The following is a 16,748-nucleotide window of genomic DNA, read 5'->3' on the forward strand; positions in this document are numbered from 1 at the left end:
GTCACGTGTAGGCCAGACCGGGGTAAGGATGGCAGATTTCCCCCTTCTCTAAAGGGGGGATAGGAGTGAACCAGATGGGGTTTTTAACGACAATGGATGACGGTCACCATGACTGAAACTGGCTTCGTAATTCCAGATTTTACGAATTGAATTTAAATTCCACCGGCTGCCGTCGGTGGGTTTGAACACATGTCCGCCCCCCGCCCCCCCATCCCCCACCCCAGAGCGTTAGCCCGGGGCCTCGGGATTACTAGTCCAGTGATACAGTTCAGAGAAGGTGTTTACCTGACTCATACCAGGGATGGGCATCCTGTCTTATGAGGGAAGGTTGGACAGGCCGGGCTTGTATCCGCTGGAGTTTAAGGAGAGTGAGAGGCGACTCGATTGAAACCTTTAAGGTTCCGAGGGGTCTTGACAGGGTGGATGTGGAGAGGATGTTTCCTCTTGTGGGAGAATCTAGAACTAGGGGGCGGGGGTCAGTGTTTAAAAATAAAGGGGTCACCCATTTAGGACGGAGACGAGGAGAAATCTTTTCTCTCAGAGGGCGGCGAGTCTTTGGAAATCTCTTCCTCGAAAGGCAGTGGAATATTAACCCTCCCAACCCTCCTTCCCCCCCCACTGCTCCCCCCAACACCCCCTCCCCCCCCCAACACCCCCTCCCCCACCCCCACTGCTCCCCCCAATGCCCCCCACCCCACTGCCCCCCTTCCACCAGGCGACGTTACCTCAGCGCTGGCACCAGGAGCATCGGCCCTGGGTTATTGGGGTGGGGGTGGTGCATGAGTCTCTAGCGGGGGGGAGGGGACCGAAGGCGAGAGACCAACGGGCCTGGTCCATAAGGGGCTGTGGACCCCCACCCCTCCCCCCCGCCCCGAGGCGCTCCCTCGCCGGGAAGCCCCAGCGCTCAAGCTCGTTGGCGACTGGAAAGCGGCAGCCTGGGACTGAACCGTCCGATGGGAATGCCCCCTGGCGGAGGCCAGGCCAGGCCAGGCCGGAGCCTGCCGGTGGGGTGGGGCTGGGCCAGCTTCACCGTGTCTGCCCAGGGAGATGCCCCGGACCAATGATTCTCCAACTTCTTCCCAGTTTTGGGATGACTGGGAGCCAGCGGCCTGATCCGTTTATATCCCAGGATAAAGAGGGAGAACAGCACACAAAAAACGACAAGGCAAGACTTTGATTTAATAGTAGCAAGCATTTGATCAACGGCTTTACACACTGATTATGGGTATGTGTCTGACTGTGTCTGAGCGTTTGTGTGTGTGTGTGTGTGTGTATCAATCTATGTGTTTTTTTCTGACTGTGTCTCTGTCTGTATCACGGTGTGCCCGTCTCTATCACTGTTTGCATGTCTGGTTGTGTCCGCCTGTGTGTGTGAACGTTTGTGTATCTATGTGCGCGCGTGTGTGTGTGCACGTCTGTATCTATGTGTGTGCACGTGTCTATATCTGTGTGTGAATGTGTGTGTGTGTGTGTGTGTGTGTGAATGTGGGTGTGAATGGGTGTGCGCGCGTGTGTGTGCACGTGTGTCTGTGTGCATGAGTGAGTGTGTGCGCGCGCGCGTGTCTGTATCTGTCGGTGTGCGTGTGTGTGCGTTGTTTGTGTCTGTATCTGTCTGTCTGCATGTGTGTGTGTGTGTGTCTGTATCTGTCTGTTTGTGTGTGTGTCTGCGTGTGCGTGTCTGTATCTGTGTGTCTCTGTGTGTGCATGAGAGTGCATCTGTGTCCGTGTGTCTGTATCTGTCTGTGTCTGTGTCTGAGAGAGTGTGTGTGTCTCTATCTGTCTGTGTCTGAGAGAGTGCGTGTCTCTATCTGTCTGTGTCTGAGAGTGTGTGCCTCTGTCTGTGTCTGAGAGAGTGTGTGTGTGTCTCTATCTGTCTGTGTCTGAGAGAGTGTGTGTGTCTCTATCTGTCTGTGTCTGCGTCTGAGAGTATGTCTGTGTCTCTATCTGTCTGTGTCTGAGAGTATGTGCCTCTATCTGTCTGTGTCTGAGTGTGTGTGCCTCTATCTGTCTGTGTCTGAGAGAGTGTGTGTGTGTCGCTGTCTGTCTGTGTCTGAGAGAGTGTGTGTGTCTCTATCTATCTGTGTCTGCGTCTGAGAGAGTGTGTCTCTCTATCTGTCTGTGTCTGTGTCTGAGAGAGTGTGTGTGTCTCTATCTGTCTGTGTCCGTGTCTGAGAGTGTGTGTGTCTCTATCTGTCTGTGCCTGTGTCTGAGAGAGTGTGTGTGTCTCTATCTGTCTGTGTCTGTGTCTGAGAGAGTGTGTGTGTCTGTATCTGTCTGTGCCTGAGTCTGAGAGAGTGTGTGTGTCTCTGTCTGTGTCTCTGTCTGTGTCTGTGTCTGGGAGAGTGTGTGTGTCTCTATCTGTCTGTGACTGAGAGTGTGTGTGTGTCTCTATCTGTCTGTGTCTGTGTCTGAGAGAGTGTGTGTGTCTCTATCTGTCTGTGTCTGAGAGAGTGTGTGTGTCTGTGTCTGTGCCTGTGTCTGAGAGAGTGTGTGTGTCTCTGTCTGTGTCTCTGTCTGTGTCTGTGTCTGGGAGAGTGTGTGTGTCTCTATCTGTCTGTGTCCATGTCTGAGAGTGTGTGTGTGTCCCTATCCGTCCGTGTCTGAGAGTGTGTGTGTGTCCCTATCCGTCCGTGTCTGAGAGTGTGTGTGTGTCTCTATCTGTCTGTGTCTGAGAGTGTGTGTGTGTCTCTATCTGTCTGTGCCTGTATATGAACAGCAGAATCAGTCGTAGCACTCTGCCATGTTCTCGCTCCCCTCCACCAGGCGTCGGACGAAGGAAGAAGCCGTGACGAGGATCTGCCCGATCCCGTACATCACCGAGGAGCTCACACGGAGCATCTCCCTGCAGGGGGGGAAAGCGGAAACACAGGTCACCTGCGGTCCCGAGGCGGCTGCAACGCGGCTCAGACGTTGGTCGCTGGGGGCCCGGCCGCGCTGGGGGCTAGGAAGGCGGGGGTGCAGAGGAGGCTGCACCCCCTGCTTCACCGCGGAGCCCGTCTTGCTGCTCACGGGATCCTGCTGTGCGCAACACGGCCAGCTCCCTGCCTCCAGGGCGATGGCCACCGTACCGCCAAGGAACCCCCGGCGGCGCGTACCGGTGTTTTGGGCTGGTGGCCTCACCGGTCAACCCACCCCCCCAACCCGTACCCCACCCCCCACAACCCCACCCCCCCCCCCCCCCACCGCCCCCTCCCACTGCCCCTCCCCCATCCCCACAGCCCTCCCACTGTCCCTGCCCCATCCCTCCTCGTCCACCCACCCCACCCCTCCCCCACTCCCCTACCCCTCCCACCCCCATCCCCACCCCTCCCCCTCCCCCTCCCCCGCACCCCTCCCCTGTACCCCTCCCGCTCACCCCTCCCCCGCACCCCTCCCCTGCACCCCTCCGCCTGCCCCGCACCCCTCCCCCGCACCCCTCCCGCTCACCCCTCACCCCTCCCCATCCCCCGCACCCCTCCCGCTCACCCCTCCCCCTGCCCCGCACCCCTCCCGCTCACCCCCTCCCCCGCACCTCTCCCCCTCCCCCGCACCCCTCCACCACCCCTCCTCCCCCTCCCCTGCACGCCTCCCCCTCCCCCGCAACCCTCTCCCACCCCTCCTCCCCCTCCCCTTCTCCTCCCCCACCCCGCCTCCTCTCCTCCCCCACCCCGCCCCCTCCCCCACCCCTCCTCCCCCACCCCCGCCCCTCCTCCCCCTCCCCCGTTCCCGCCCCTCCTCCCCCTCCCCTGTCCCCGCCCAAGTCGGGATGGCGAGTGTGGCTCGGAGGGGAACTTCCGGGTGGTGGTGTTCCCCGTGCGTCTGCTGCCCTCGTCCTTCTAGACGGTAGCGGTCGTGGGTTTGGAAGGTGCTGTCGAAGGAGCCTCGGTGAGTTGCTGCAGTGCATCTTGTAGATGGTACACACACTGCTGCCGCTGTGCGTCCGATTAGCATCTTCAGACATTTCGTGACTTCAGCGGGCACCACGTAAACACGTTATTCCCGGACGCCTCGCGTGAATTTCAGTGTCGGTGCGGTGCCGGGCCGCCCCTCTCAGCCATTGGCCGATCGAACCGGAGAGCATCACCTCTCCCCCCGCACCCCCCCTCCCCTCCCCCGGCTGTCCACTGTAGGCAGGAGCACGGAGCGCGTTCAGCCAGCCGGCACTCGCAAAACCCCAAAACAAACCATCCGGCGTCAGATGCCGCTATCGGACAGCACTTGCCGATCAATCCTGAGTGCGCCAACGAGCTACGCCAATAACTACACTAACAACCGATTTGCGATGATCAGTCAAGCTTGTGACGCGGCTCGTTTACGCTCGCTAGAAGCGACCTGCATCCACACGCGGGGGGTGGGGAGTGGGGGGTGGTGGGAGAACCTGTCCTCGGCAAACAAAAGGATTAGGTCCCTGCCTTGCGCCCTTTTTCATTTTTTTTGGAATTACCCGGGAGCTCGGGGAGCCCGCAGTTCCCCCGTTGTTTTCTCCATGGCGACGCCTTGACCAATCAGAGTTGACCTGCCAACCAATCAGTGCCCTTTTCTCCCTGTCGTCCGAATTGCTGGGGTCCTTGGAAATTTGGCACTCTTGTGTTTGTCCTGTTGAGCCCGAGGCCAAAAGCTCCGGCGACGTGCCACCTCCCCCCCTCCCCCTCTCCCTTCCACCTCCCCCCCTCCCCCTCTCCCTCTCCCTCTCCCCTACCCCTCTCCCCTCCTCTCCCCCCCCTCCCTCACAGAGATGTTCGAATGTTGTCGTTGAATGAATGCATCGTCCGTGGGAAGACGCCGTCTCCCTCTCCCTCCCCATCCCGCCACACACCCCTCTCCCCCCACACCTCCTACACCGCCTCCAACACACAAGGGAGGTTTGGACGTGGGGGTGGGGGGGAGGTCCATTGCACCAGCTTACCGGATGACCTTCTTGGGACCGAGGCACTTGATGTCAAAGGTCATGGAGTACAGGCCGTAGAAGGTGGCACGGATGTTCAGCGAGCCAAAGAGGTCCTTGGGGTTGAGCTTGTAGATGTCAAAGGTGATTCGGGCGATGTCTTTCGAATTCTTCGGTTTCTGGGTCAGCGAGTACGAAACCATCCCTCTCTGCAACACGAAGACAGCTCCCGGTAATGGGTCAGATACAGAGTAAAGCTCCCTCTACACTGTCCCCATCAAACACTCCCAGGACAGGTACAGCACGGGGTTAGATACAGAGTAAATCTCCCTCTACACTGTCCCCATCAAACACTCCCAGGACAGGTACAGCACGGGGTTAGATACAGAGTAAAGCTCCCTCTACACTGTCCCCATCAAACACTCACAGGACAGGTACAGCACGGGGTTAGATACAGAGTAAAGCTCCCTCTACACTGTCCCCATCAAACACTCCCAGGACAGGTACAGCACAGGGTTAGATACAGAGTAAAGATCCCTCTACACTGTCCCCATCAAACACTCCCAGGACAGGTACAGCACGGGGTTAGATACAGAGTAAAGCTCCCTCTATACCGTCCCCATCAAACACTCCCAGGACAGGTACAGCACAGGGTTAGATACAGAGTAAATCTCCCTCTACACTGTCCCCATCAAACACTCCCAGGACAGGTACAGCACGGGGTTAGATACAGAGTAAATCTCCCTCTACACCGTCCCCATCAAACACTCCCAGGACAGGGACAGCACGGGGTTAGATACAGAGTAAAGCTCCCTCTACACTGTCCCCATCAAACACTCCCAGGACAGGTACAGCACGGGGTTAGATACAGAGTAAAGCTCCCTCTACACTGTCCCCATCAAACACTCCCAGGACAGGTACAGCACGGGGTTAGATACAGAGTAAAGCTCCCTCTATACTGTCCCCATCAAACACTCCCAGGACAGGTACAGCACGGGGTTAGATACAGAGTAAAGCTCCCTCTACACTGTCCCCATCAAACACTCCCAGGACAGGTACAGCACAGGATTAGATACAGAGTAAAGCTCCCTCTACATTGTCCCCATCAAACACTCCCAGGACAGGTACAGCACGGGGGTTAGATACAGAGTAAAGCTCCCTCTGCGCCGAAGGGGCATCTCCAGGGACTTGCATCCTGATTCCCAGTGGGCTGGGCTGGGGAACTATAGTGAGCTGGGGGTCAGTGCGCAATAGGAACAGAGGACGACTGGTGAACGGCCGGTACAATGGTTCGGGTGAGGTGTGTGGTACAGCTCGACGTGAGGGCAGGTTGTTGGGGAGCGGGGGTCTGGGTCCTTGTCCTGAGGCCTCCCCTCCCCCTGCCACCGCACACCCGCCGACATGAACACATTTGTGGTCACCCCAGCTTACCCGGGAGGTTTGGGGGGCGGTGGGGGGGAAACCATTCCCGACGCACTGACCTTGGGGGATTGCCACCGCTGGCCTTTCTGCAGCACCATGAAGGCCGTGTCATCGTCCAGGTGCTCGAAGAACTCCTCACTGTCCACTGCCGTCCCGTCCTCCTCCAGGACCAGGCTGATCGCCCCAGTGATGAGGAGGGCGTCAAGAACCTGCAAGGTGGGGGGTGGTGGAGGAAGAGGTGGAAGAGAAAGACAGCGATCAGATGGCAGGAGGTCGTGGCACGCCATTCACGGCGAGGGTAGAGGTCGTGTGTCTGTCTTTGTGTGTGTCCGTCTCCTTTGTGTTTACGTGTGTGTGTGCCAGTTTGTGTGCGTGTGCCTGCATGTGTGTGTGCGCGCGCCTGTGTATGTGTGTGCATGTGCCTGTGTATGTGTGCGTGTGTACCTCCGTGTGCGTGTATGTGTGTGCATGTGTCCGTAAATGTGTGCGCGCCTATGTATGCGTGTGCACGTGCCTGTGTGTGTGTCTGTGTGTCTGTAAGAGAGTGTGTGTGTGTGTGTGTGTGTGTGTCTATTTGTATGTGTGTGTGTGTCCATTTGTATGTGTGCGCGCATGCATGTGCCTGTGTGTCCATTTGTATGTGTGCGCGCGTGTATGTGCCTGTGTGTGTCCATTTGTATGTGTGCGCATGTGCATGTGGTGCCTGTGTGTGTCCATTTGTATGTGTGCGCGCGTGCATGTGCCTGTGTGTGTGTGTCCATTTGTATGCGTGTGCGCGTGTCCATTTGTGTGTATGTGGGTTTGTGCCTCTATGTATGCGTGTCTGTGTATGTGTGTGTGTGTGCGTGCGCGCGCGTGTGTGCATGTGCCTCCATTTATGTGCATGTGTGCACGTGCCTGTGTGTATGTCTGTGTGTGTGTCTGTTTGTGTGTGCGTGCCTCTGTGTATGTGTGCGTGTGTGTCTGTATGTTTGTGTGTACGTGTCTGTGTGGCTCAAGGAAGGGCAGGACTGGGTGTTAAATATTCCCGGGTACAAGGTGTTCAGAAAAGATAGGGCAGGAAGAAAAGGAGGAGGGGTGGCAGTATTGGTTAAGGAGAGCATGGCAGTGCTGGAGAGAGAGGATATCCCAGAGGGTTCAAGGGCAGAATCTATTTGGCCAGAGCTAAGGAACAGAAAGGGTGCAATTACATTGCTCGGTGTAGTCTACAGGCCGCCAACTAGTGAGAAGGGCGTAGAGGAACAAATCTGCAGGGAAATTTCAGAGAGGTGCAAGCATTCTAGAGTAGTTATAATGGGGGACTTTAATTACCCGAGTGTAGACTGGGACAGTGGTAGTGTAAAGAGTGGAGATGGGGTGCAAGAGTTCCTAGATTGTGTTCAGGAGAATTTCCTACAGCAGCAGGTTCCCAGTCCAACAAGAAAGGATGCGCTGCTGGACCTGGTTTTCGGGAATGAGGTGGGCCAAGTGGATCGAGTGTCAGTGGGGGAACATTTAGGAGACAGTGATCATTGTATCATAAGGTTCAGGATGACGGTAGAAAAGGACAATGTGCAATGCAGAGTAAGAAAAATTAAGTGGGGGAGGGCCGACTTCAATGGGCGCAAGAACGGAGCTGGGCCGGATAGACTGGGACCAAAGGTTGGGCGGGAGAAACTGGGGCTGGACAATGGGCCTCCTCCAAAGAAGAAATGGTTGGGGCACAGTCAAGGTGTGTTCCCTCAAAAAGGGAAAGGGAGGGCAAACAAATCCAGAGCTCCCTGGATGAAAAAGGAGATAGAAATTAAGATAAAGAAGAAAGAAAGTGCGCTTGTGGCAGGTGTCAGGTAGAAAATACAACTGACGACCAAGAGGAATACAGGAGGTTGAGAGGGGAGGTGAAAAAGCAAATAACAGAGGCAAAGAGGGATCATGAGAAAAGACTGGCAGCCAACATAAAGGGTCAATCCCAAAGTCTTCTATCGGCACATAAATAATAGGAGGGTGGTAAAAGGAGGAGTAGGGCCAATTAGGGGCCAAAAGGAGGTTTACACATGGACGAAGGGGCCATGAATGAGGTATTAAATGAATGCTTTGCATCCATCTTTACCAAGGTGGTAGATGCTACCATGGTGACCGACGAGGAAACTCTGTCACCAGAAGGGCTCAAAATTGATAAGGAGGAAGTGTTGAATCGACTGTCGGTACTTAAAGTTGACAAGGCACCGGGACCGGATGAGATGCATCCAAGGATATTGAAGGAAGAGAGAGTGGAAATCGCAGCGGCACTGGCCATAATCTTTCAGTCTTCCCCAGACTCAGAGGAGGTACCGGAGGACTGGAGAATTGCAAACATCACGCCCTCGTTCAAAAAAGGTTGTAAGGATAAGCCCAGCACTTACTTTGGTGGTGGGGAAACGTGGTGTTTGACAAATTTGACCGAATTTTTTGAGGCGGTAACCAGGAGCGTCGATGAGGGTAAAGGATTTGACGTGGTCTACATGGACTTCAGCGAGGCTTTTGATAAGGTCCCTCAAGGCAGACCGGTCAAGAAAGTGAGAGCCCACGGGGTCCAAGGCAAAGTGGCACGTTGGATCCACAATTGGCTGAGAGGCAGGTGGCAGAGGGTGATGGTAGAGGGCTGTTTCTGTGACTGGAAGTCTGTTTCCAGTGGGGTTCCACAGGGCTCGGTGCTGGGGCCCTTGCTGTTTGTGGTGTACGTAAATGATTTGGACTTAGATGTAGAGGGTGTGATCAAGAAGTTCGCAGATGACACGAAAATTGGTAGGGCGGTAAATAGTGAGGAGGATGGTCGTAAACTGCAGGAGGACATCAATGGGCTGGTCAGGTGGGGAGAGCAGTGGCAAATGGAATTCAACCCAGAAAAGTGTGAGGTAATGCACTTGGGGAGGGCTAACAAGGCAAGGGATTACACTATGAATGGTGGGATCCTGGAAAGTACTGAAGATCTGAGGGACTTTGGTGTGCAAATCTCTGAAGGTAGCAGGGCAGGTAGATAAGGTGGTTAAGAAGGCATATAGGATACTTGCCTTTATTAGCCAAGGCACAGAATACAAGAGCAGGGAGGTTATGCGGGAACTGTATAAAACGCTGGTTAGGCCACAACTGGAGTACTGTGTGCAGCTCTGGTCACCACACTATAGGATGTGATTGCACTGGAGAGGGTGCAGAGGAGATTCGCCAGGATGCTGCCTGGGCTGGAGGGTCTGAGCTATGAGGAAAGGTTGGATAGGCTGGGATTGTTTTCCTTGGAGCAGCGAAGGTTGAGAGGGGACATGATAGAGGTGTATAAGATTATGAGGGGCATAGATAGGATGGATAGGAAGGCACTTTTTTCCATTAGTAGAGGGGTCAATAACCATGGGGCATAGATTTAAGGTAAGAGGTAGAAGGCTAAGAGGGGAGTAGAGGAGAAATGTTTTCACCCAGAGGGTGGTGGGAGTCTGGAACTCACTACATGAAAGGGTGGTTGAGTCAGAAACTCTCGTAACATTTATGAAGTATTTAGATATTCACTAGCATTGCCATAACCTCCAGGGCTATGGGCCAAGAGCTGGAAAATGGGATTAGTGTAGTCTGATCTTTGTTGACCGGCGTGGACACGATGGGCCGAATGGCCTCCTTCTGTGCTGTAGACGTCCATGAGAAAATTATTTGGTAGCAGTCACATGGAAAAACATGGGTTGACTGGGAAGAGCCAGCATGGATTTCTAAAGGGGAAATCGTGTTTGACTAACTCGCTGGAGTTTTTTGAAGAGGTAACAGAAAAGGTCGATGAGGGTAATGCGGCTGATGTGGTGTACATGGACTTTCAAAAGGCCTTCGATACAGTGCCACACAACAGACATGTGAGAAAAGTTATTGCTCATGGAATGAAAGGGACAGTAGCAACTTGGATACAAAATTGGCTGAAAAATAGGAAGCAGAGAGTAACGGTCAATGGATATTTTTCGGGCTGGGGGAAGGTTTGTAGTGGAGTTCCCCAGGGGTCAGTATTGGGACCCTGGCTTTTCCTGGTATATATTAATGATCTAGATCTTGGTGTGTGCAGGGGACAAATTCAAAGCTTGCAGATGATATGACACTTGGGGAGTTTCGTAAACTGTGAGGAGAACAGTGTAGAACTTCAAGAGGACATAGACAGGTTGGTGGAGAGGGCAGATGGGTGGCAGGTGAAGTTTAGTGCGGAGAAGCGTGAGGTGATGCATTTTGGTAGGAAGAACATGGACAGACAATATAAAATAAGGGGTAAAATTCTGAAGGGGGTGCAGGAGCAGAGGGACCTGGGTGTATAGGTGTATAGATCATTGAAGGTGGCTGGACAGGTGGAGAGAGCAGTTAATAAAGCATCTAGTATCCTGGGCTTTATTAATAGGGGCATAGAGTACAAGAGCAGGGAGGTTATGCTGAATTTATATAAGACACTGGTTAGACCTCAGCTGGAATATTGTGTACAGTTCTGGGCTCCGCACTATAGGGAGGATGTGAACACATTGGAGAGAGTGCAGAAGAGGTTTACAAGAATGGTTCCAGGGATGAGAAACTTCAGCTATGAGGATAGATCGGAGAGGTTGGGACTGTTCTCCTCGGAGAGAGGGAGGCTGAAAGGAGATTTGACAGAGATGGGCTGGACAGAGTCGACAGGGAGAAGCTGTTCCCTCTCGGAAAAGGGATCGAGAACAAGGGGGGGGGGGCAGAGATTTAGAAAGTGATTTGCAAAAGAAGCAAGCGCGACGTGAGAAAAAGCTTTTTCACACGACGGAGTGGGTGGGGTCTGGAATTCACTGCCTGGACGTGTGGTGGAGGCAGGTTCAATCGGGGCATTCAAGAGGGCATTAGATGATCACTTGAGTAGAAACAATGTGCAGGGGTCCGGGGGGGAAAAGGCAGGGCAATGGCACTAGGTCACGATGCACATTTGGAGAGTCGGTGCAGACACGATGGGCCGAATGGCCTCCTTCTGTGCCATTAAAATTCTGTGATTGTGTGTTTGTGTGTGTGTATGTCTGTGTGCGTTTGTGTGTATCTGTGTATGTGTCCATACCTGTATACGCGGGCTGTGCATGTGCTCGTGAACGTGTCCGTGTACGTGTACGTTGCTCCCCGTCACTGCCTCCCGGCGGCAACAACTCTTCCACCCCCCACCCCCCGGCCCTTCCTTAACCCCCCGACCCCCCTCACCCACCCCTCCCCCCCCCCGCCAACCCCGACCGACCTTGTTCATCAGCTCCGCCAGTGTCCCAGCAATCACCCCTTTCCGGGAGCTGCGATCATGGTTGCAGATTCGAAAGGGTCTCTGGGGAGGCGTGGAGGTCCACAGCCTCCGGGTCAGCTCCGAGCCCACTGAAGAAACCGACCTGAAGTCAGGGAGTAGGGGGAACGGGGTGGCGGGGGGGGGGGGAAATAGCATCGTCAGCTCCTTGTTCTCGTTGCCTGTTCCCCACCTCACTGTTCCCCGCAGCCCTGGTGAGGGGCATTATTTCCGCCCCACTTCTTCCCAATCCCCTCAACCTCCGACGCAAAACGTTCGCCTGCAGGTACAGCAAGCGATCAGGAAGGCAAACGGAATGGTGTTGTTTATTGCAAAGGGGAGCTGGGAGTATAAGAGTCAGGAAGTCTTGCTACAACTGGACAGGGCGTTGGCGAGTCTGCAGCCGAAGTACTGCGCAGAGTTCCGGTCTCCTTACTTAAGGAGGGACGTACTCGCATTGGGAGCCGTTCAGAGAAGGTTCACTGGGCCGATTCCCGGGATGAAGGGGGGTTTGTCTCATGGGGAAAGGTTGAGCAGGTTGGGGCCGGTACCCATTGGAGTTTAGAAAAACGAGAGGGGATCTTATTGAGACAGATAAGATCCTGAGGTGGGGGCTTGACAGGGTGGATGCTGAGAGGATGTTTCCCCCCTCGTGGGGTTGGGGGGGAATCTAGAACGAGGGGGCGGCACAGTTTAAAAATAAGGTGGGTCTCCCAGTGAAGAGGGAGACGAGGAGGAATTTCTTCTCTCCGAGGGGGGGGGTCAGTCTGTGGGATTCTCTCCCCCACCCAGAGAGCGGCGGAGGCCGGGTCACTGAATATATCCGAGGCCGAGTTAGACAGAGTTTCGATCGACGAGGGGAGTCGAGGGTTATAGGGGGGAGGGAGAGGGACAGACAGGAAAGTGGAGAAGCAACAGAGGCACGAGGAGAAACATTTTCACGCAGCGAGTGGTTAGGATCTGGAACGCGCTGTCCGAGTGCCGGGGGAGGGGGGGGGCAGATTCAATCGAGAGGGGGAATCGAATTATTAACTGAACAGGAAGGTTGTGTAGGGCTACGAGGAGAAGCTGGGGGTAGGTGCGGGGGGAGTGGCGCTGGGTGAAACGCTCAGAGAGGGGGCACAGACAATGGGCCCAATGGCTTCCTTCTGCACCGTAAGCATTCTGAGATTCTGCGAATCTCAGGGGTTGCTGCCGGTCAGGGGCAGGGACGGAGACACACACACACACACACACATAGACATGCGGATACACACAAACACACGCAGACACATACACACAGACACATACACACACAAAGACACATGCAGACACACACAAAGACACACAGGCAGATACACACAAATACACACACAGACACATACACAAGCAGATACAGACACATATGCATGCAGACACATACGCACGCTGATACACAAACACAGACACATACAAGCACACGCATGCACACACAGATACACACACAGACACATACACAAGCAGATACACACAAAAACACACAGACACAAACACAAGCAGATACACACAAACACACACAGACACATATACACAGACAGATATACACAAATACACACAAATACATACACAGACACATACACAGATACACACAAAGGTGCAGACACACACAGGTGCAGACACACACACACGTGCAGATACATACACAAACACACGAAGACACACAGTACACACAGAGACACATGCAGGCACACACAAATACAAACACAGACACATACACAAGCAGATACACACAAACACACAGACACATCACACAAGCAGATACACACAGACACACACACAAGCAGATACACACAGGCACACACACAAGCAGATACACACAGACACACACACAAGCAGATACACACAGACACATACACACGCAGACACACAGACACACATGCTGATACACACAAACACACACAGACACATGCACACACTGATACACACACAAAGACACAAGCAGGCATACACAAGTACACACAGACACATACACAAGCAGATACACACAAACACACACAGAAGCAGATACACTCAGACACACACACAAGCAGATACACACAGACACACACACAAGCAGATACACACAGGCACATATACACGCAGACACACAGACACATACACAGACAGACACACATGCTGATACACACAAACACACACAGACACATGCACACACTGATACACACAGACACATGCACACACTGATACACACACAGACATGGGCACACACAAAGACACATGCAGGCACACACAAGTACACACAGACACATACACAAGCAGATACACGCAAACACACAGATACACACACAAGCAGATACACACAGACACACACACACAGCAGATACACACAGACACACACACACAAACAGACACACACAGACACACACATACAAGCAGATACACACAAGCAGATACACACAGACACATACACACGCAGACACACAGACACACATGCTGATACACACAAACACACACAGACACATGCACACACTGATACACACACAGACACACACAAAGACACACACAAAGACACATGCAGGCACACACAAGTACACACAGACACATACACAAGCAGATACACACAAACACACAGAAGCAGATACACACAGACACATACACACGCAGACACACACAGACACATACACAAGCAGACACACAGACACATACACAGACAGACACACATGCTGATACACACAAACACACACAGACATATGCACACACTGATACACACAGACACATGCACACACTGATACACACACAGACATAGGCACACACAAAGACACATGCAGGCACACACAAGTACACACAGACACATACACAAGCAGATACACACAAACACACACAGATACATACACACGCAAACACACACACAGACACATACACAAGCAGATACACAGACACACACAAACACACAGACACATACACACATTGATAGACACAGACACACACAAACACATACACACGCAGACACACACAGACACATACACAAGCAGATACACACAGACATCCACATACACACACACATACACACAGACACACACATGCAGACACAGACACACACTGATACACACAGACTCATGCATACAGACACATGCACACGCACAAAGACACATACACAGACACACACAGACACACACACAAAGGCACATACAAAGACAAAGACACAAAGACACAGACACACACAAAGACACAGGCACAAAGACACAGACACACACAAACACACAGACACACACAAACACACATACAAAGACACAGACACACACAAAGACACATACACACAGACACATACACACAGACACATACACACAGACACATACACACGACACATACACACAGACACACAGACACACAGACACACAGACACACAGACACACAGACACACAGACACACAGACACACACACACAGACACAGACACACAGACACACACACAGACACACACACAGACACACACACAGAGACACACACAGAGACACACACAGAGACACACACAGAGACACACACAGAGACACACACACAGAGACACACACACAGAGACACACACACAGAGACACACACACACACAGACACAAGCAGATACACAGAAACAAGCAGATACACGGACACACACAAAGACACATACACACACAGACACACACACAGACAGACACACATATACACACAGACACATACACACAGACACATACACACACACAGACACACAGACACAGACACACACACACAGACACAGACACACAGACACAGACACACACACACAGACACAGACACACACAGACACACACACACAGACACACACACACAGACACACACACACAGACACACACACACAGACACACACACACAGACACAAGCAGATACACAGACACAAGCAGATACACGGACACACACAAAGACACATACACACACAGACACACACACATACAGACACACAGACACACATATACACACAGACACACACACGCAGACACACACGCAGACACACACACGCAGACACACACACGCAGACACACACGCAGACACACACACGCAGACACACACACGCACAAACACACGCACAAACACACGCACAAAGACACATACATGTGCAGATACACACACACACGCTGATACACATAAACACACAGACATATGCACACCCTGACATACACAAACACACACAGACACCTACACACGCAGATACATACACACACAAACACACATGCAAGCACAGACAGACACACACAAACGCACACACAGAATCACAGAATTGTTACGGCGCAGGAGGCCATTCGGCCCATCGTGTCTGCACCGGCCCTCCGAATGAGCATTACGCCCTCGTGCCATTCTCCTGCCTCTTCTCCCGTACCCCTGCGCGTTGTTTCTATTCAAACAATCATCCAACCTCGATTGAGCCCGCCTCCAACCAGGCAGTGCGCCCCAGACCCCAACCACTCGTCGTGTGAAACAGCTCCCTCTCACAGCGCACCTGCCTCCTGCGCCCTCTCACTCTCGGCCCCTTGACGAGGGGGGGTTTTGTTTTACCCGCCTGCGGGAGCGGGCTGGGCAGTGTTGACGAGCGACGAGCGCTGGCTGCTTTCCGCTCCGTCAGTCTCGCTGTCGCGCCTCTGCGGTAGGAGGGTTCCGAGTTCCCGCTCGGGTGGGGAGGGGTGGTGGGGGGTCTGGGAGCCGCGCAGTACAGGCGAAGAGGCCGTTCGGCCCACCGCGCCTGTGTTGGCTCTCTGCGAGAGCTCTCCTCTCCCTCCCTCCCGCCCACTCCCCTTTCTCCGCGGCCATGCAATTTTATTTCCCCCCTCCAACCCTCCCTTTCCACTCTCGACCCCGCTTCCTCGAAGAAGCTGCTACTGAGTCTGCTTCCAAACACCAGCAACCCACGACGATCGCAATTTTCTCAACTGCCCCCACCCCCACCACCACCACCCCCACCCCCAGCCCTTCTACTTGTGACAATGTCCTTCAATCCGGATCGGGGAAGCTGGGGATCCCACTGATCCCCGTTCCCCGGAGAGAAGGCGGAGCAGCGAGGACTCGATAAGGAGGGTCCGGACAGAGTCGTGGACGAGGGGGTGGGGGCAGGAGGGTCGGGGGAGGAAGGCGGTGTGGTGGTGGGGTGGGTGGGGAAGGGAAGTGAAGGGGGGGTGGGGAGGGGAGGTGGGGGTGAGATTTGGAGTTCCCCTCAGTGTCCCCGGGGCCCAACGTTTAATCCTCGAGCCACCTTCATG

At 53.8% G+C, this 16,748-nt stretch overlaps 1 protein-coding gene across 1 annotated transcript; it reads right to left on the bottom strand.

Moving 5' to 3' along the window:
- Positions 1–1,159: 1,159 nt before the first annotated feature.
- Positions 1,160–11,696, bottom strand: cideb (cell death inducing DFFA like effector b). Its single transcript, XM_078538225.1, has 5 exons — positions 11,502–11,696; positions 6,346–6,495; positions 4,886–5,073; positions 2,673–2,842; positions 1,160–2,410 (listed from the first exon to the last, which is right to left on the bottom strand). The coding sequence occupies exons 1-4, from the start codon at positions 11,694–11,696 to the stop codon at positions 2,722–2,724; spliced, it is 654 nt and encodes a 217-aa protein (XP_078394351.1). The 3' UTR covers positions 1,160–2,410; positions 2,673–2,721.
- Positions 11,697–16,748: the final 5,052 nt, after the last annotated feature.

Source organism: Cetorhinus maximus, unplaced genomic scaffold, assembly GCF_964194155.1.
Source record: "Cetorhinus maximus unplaced genomic scaffold, sCetMax3.hap1.1 HAP1_SCAFFOLD_4300, whole genome shotgun sequence".
Taxonomy (NCBI): domain Eukaryota; kingdom Metazoa; phylum Chordata; class Chondrichthyes; order Lamniformes; family Cetorhinidae; genus Cetorhinus; species Cetorhinus maximus.

What these genes read in the sequence shown, in the direction of transcription:
- cideb (XM_078538225.1), bottom strand. Translation starts at nt 11,696, where the DNA reads ATGCTATTTCCCCCCCCCCCCGCCACCCCGTTCCCCCTACTCCCTGAC. An exon ending in TGGCGGAGCTGATGAACAAG is followed by an intron (nt 6,496 to 11,501) that starts GTCGGTCGGGGT and finishes CCCACCTTGCAG; the next exon opens with GTTCTTGACGCCCTCCTCAT. An exon ending in GGTCCCAAGAAGGTCATCCG is followed by an intron (nt 2,843 to 4,885) that starts GTAAGCTGGTGC and finishes CCCCCCCTGCAG; the next exon opens with GGAGATGCTCCGTGTGAGCT.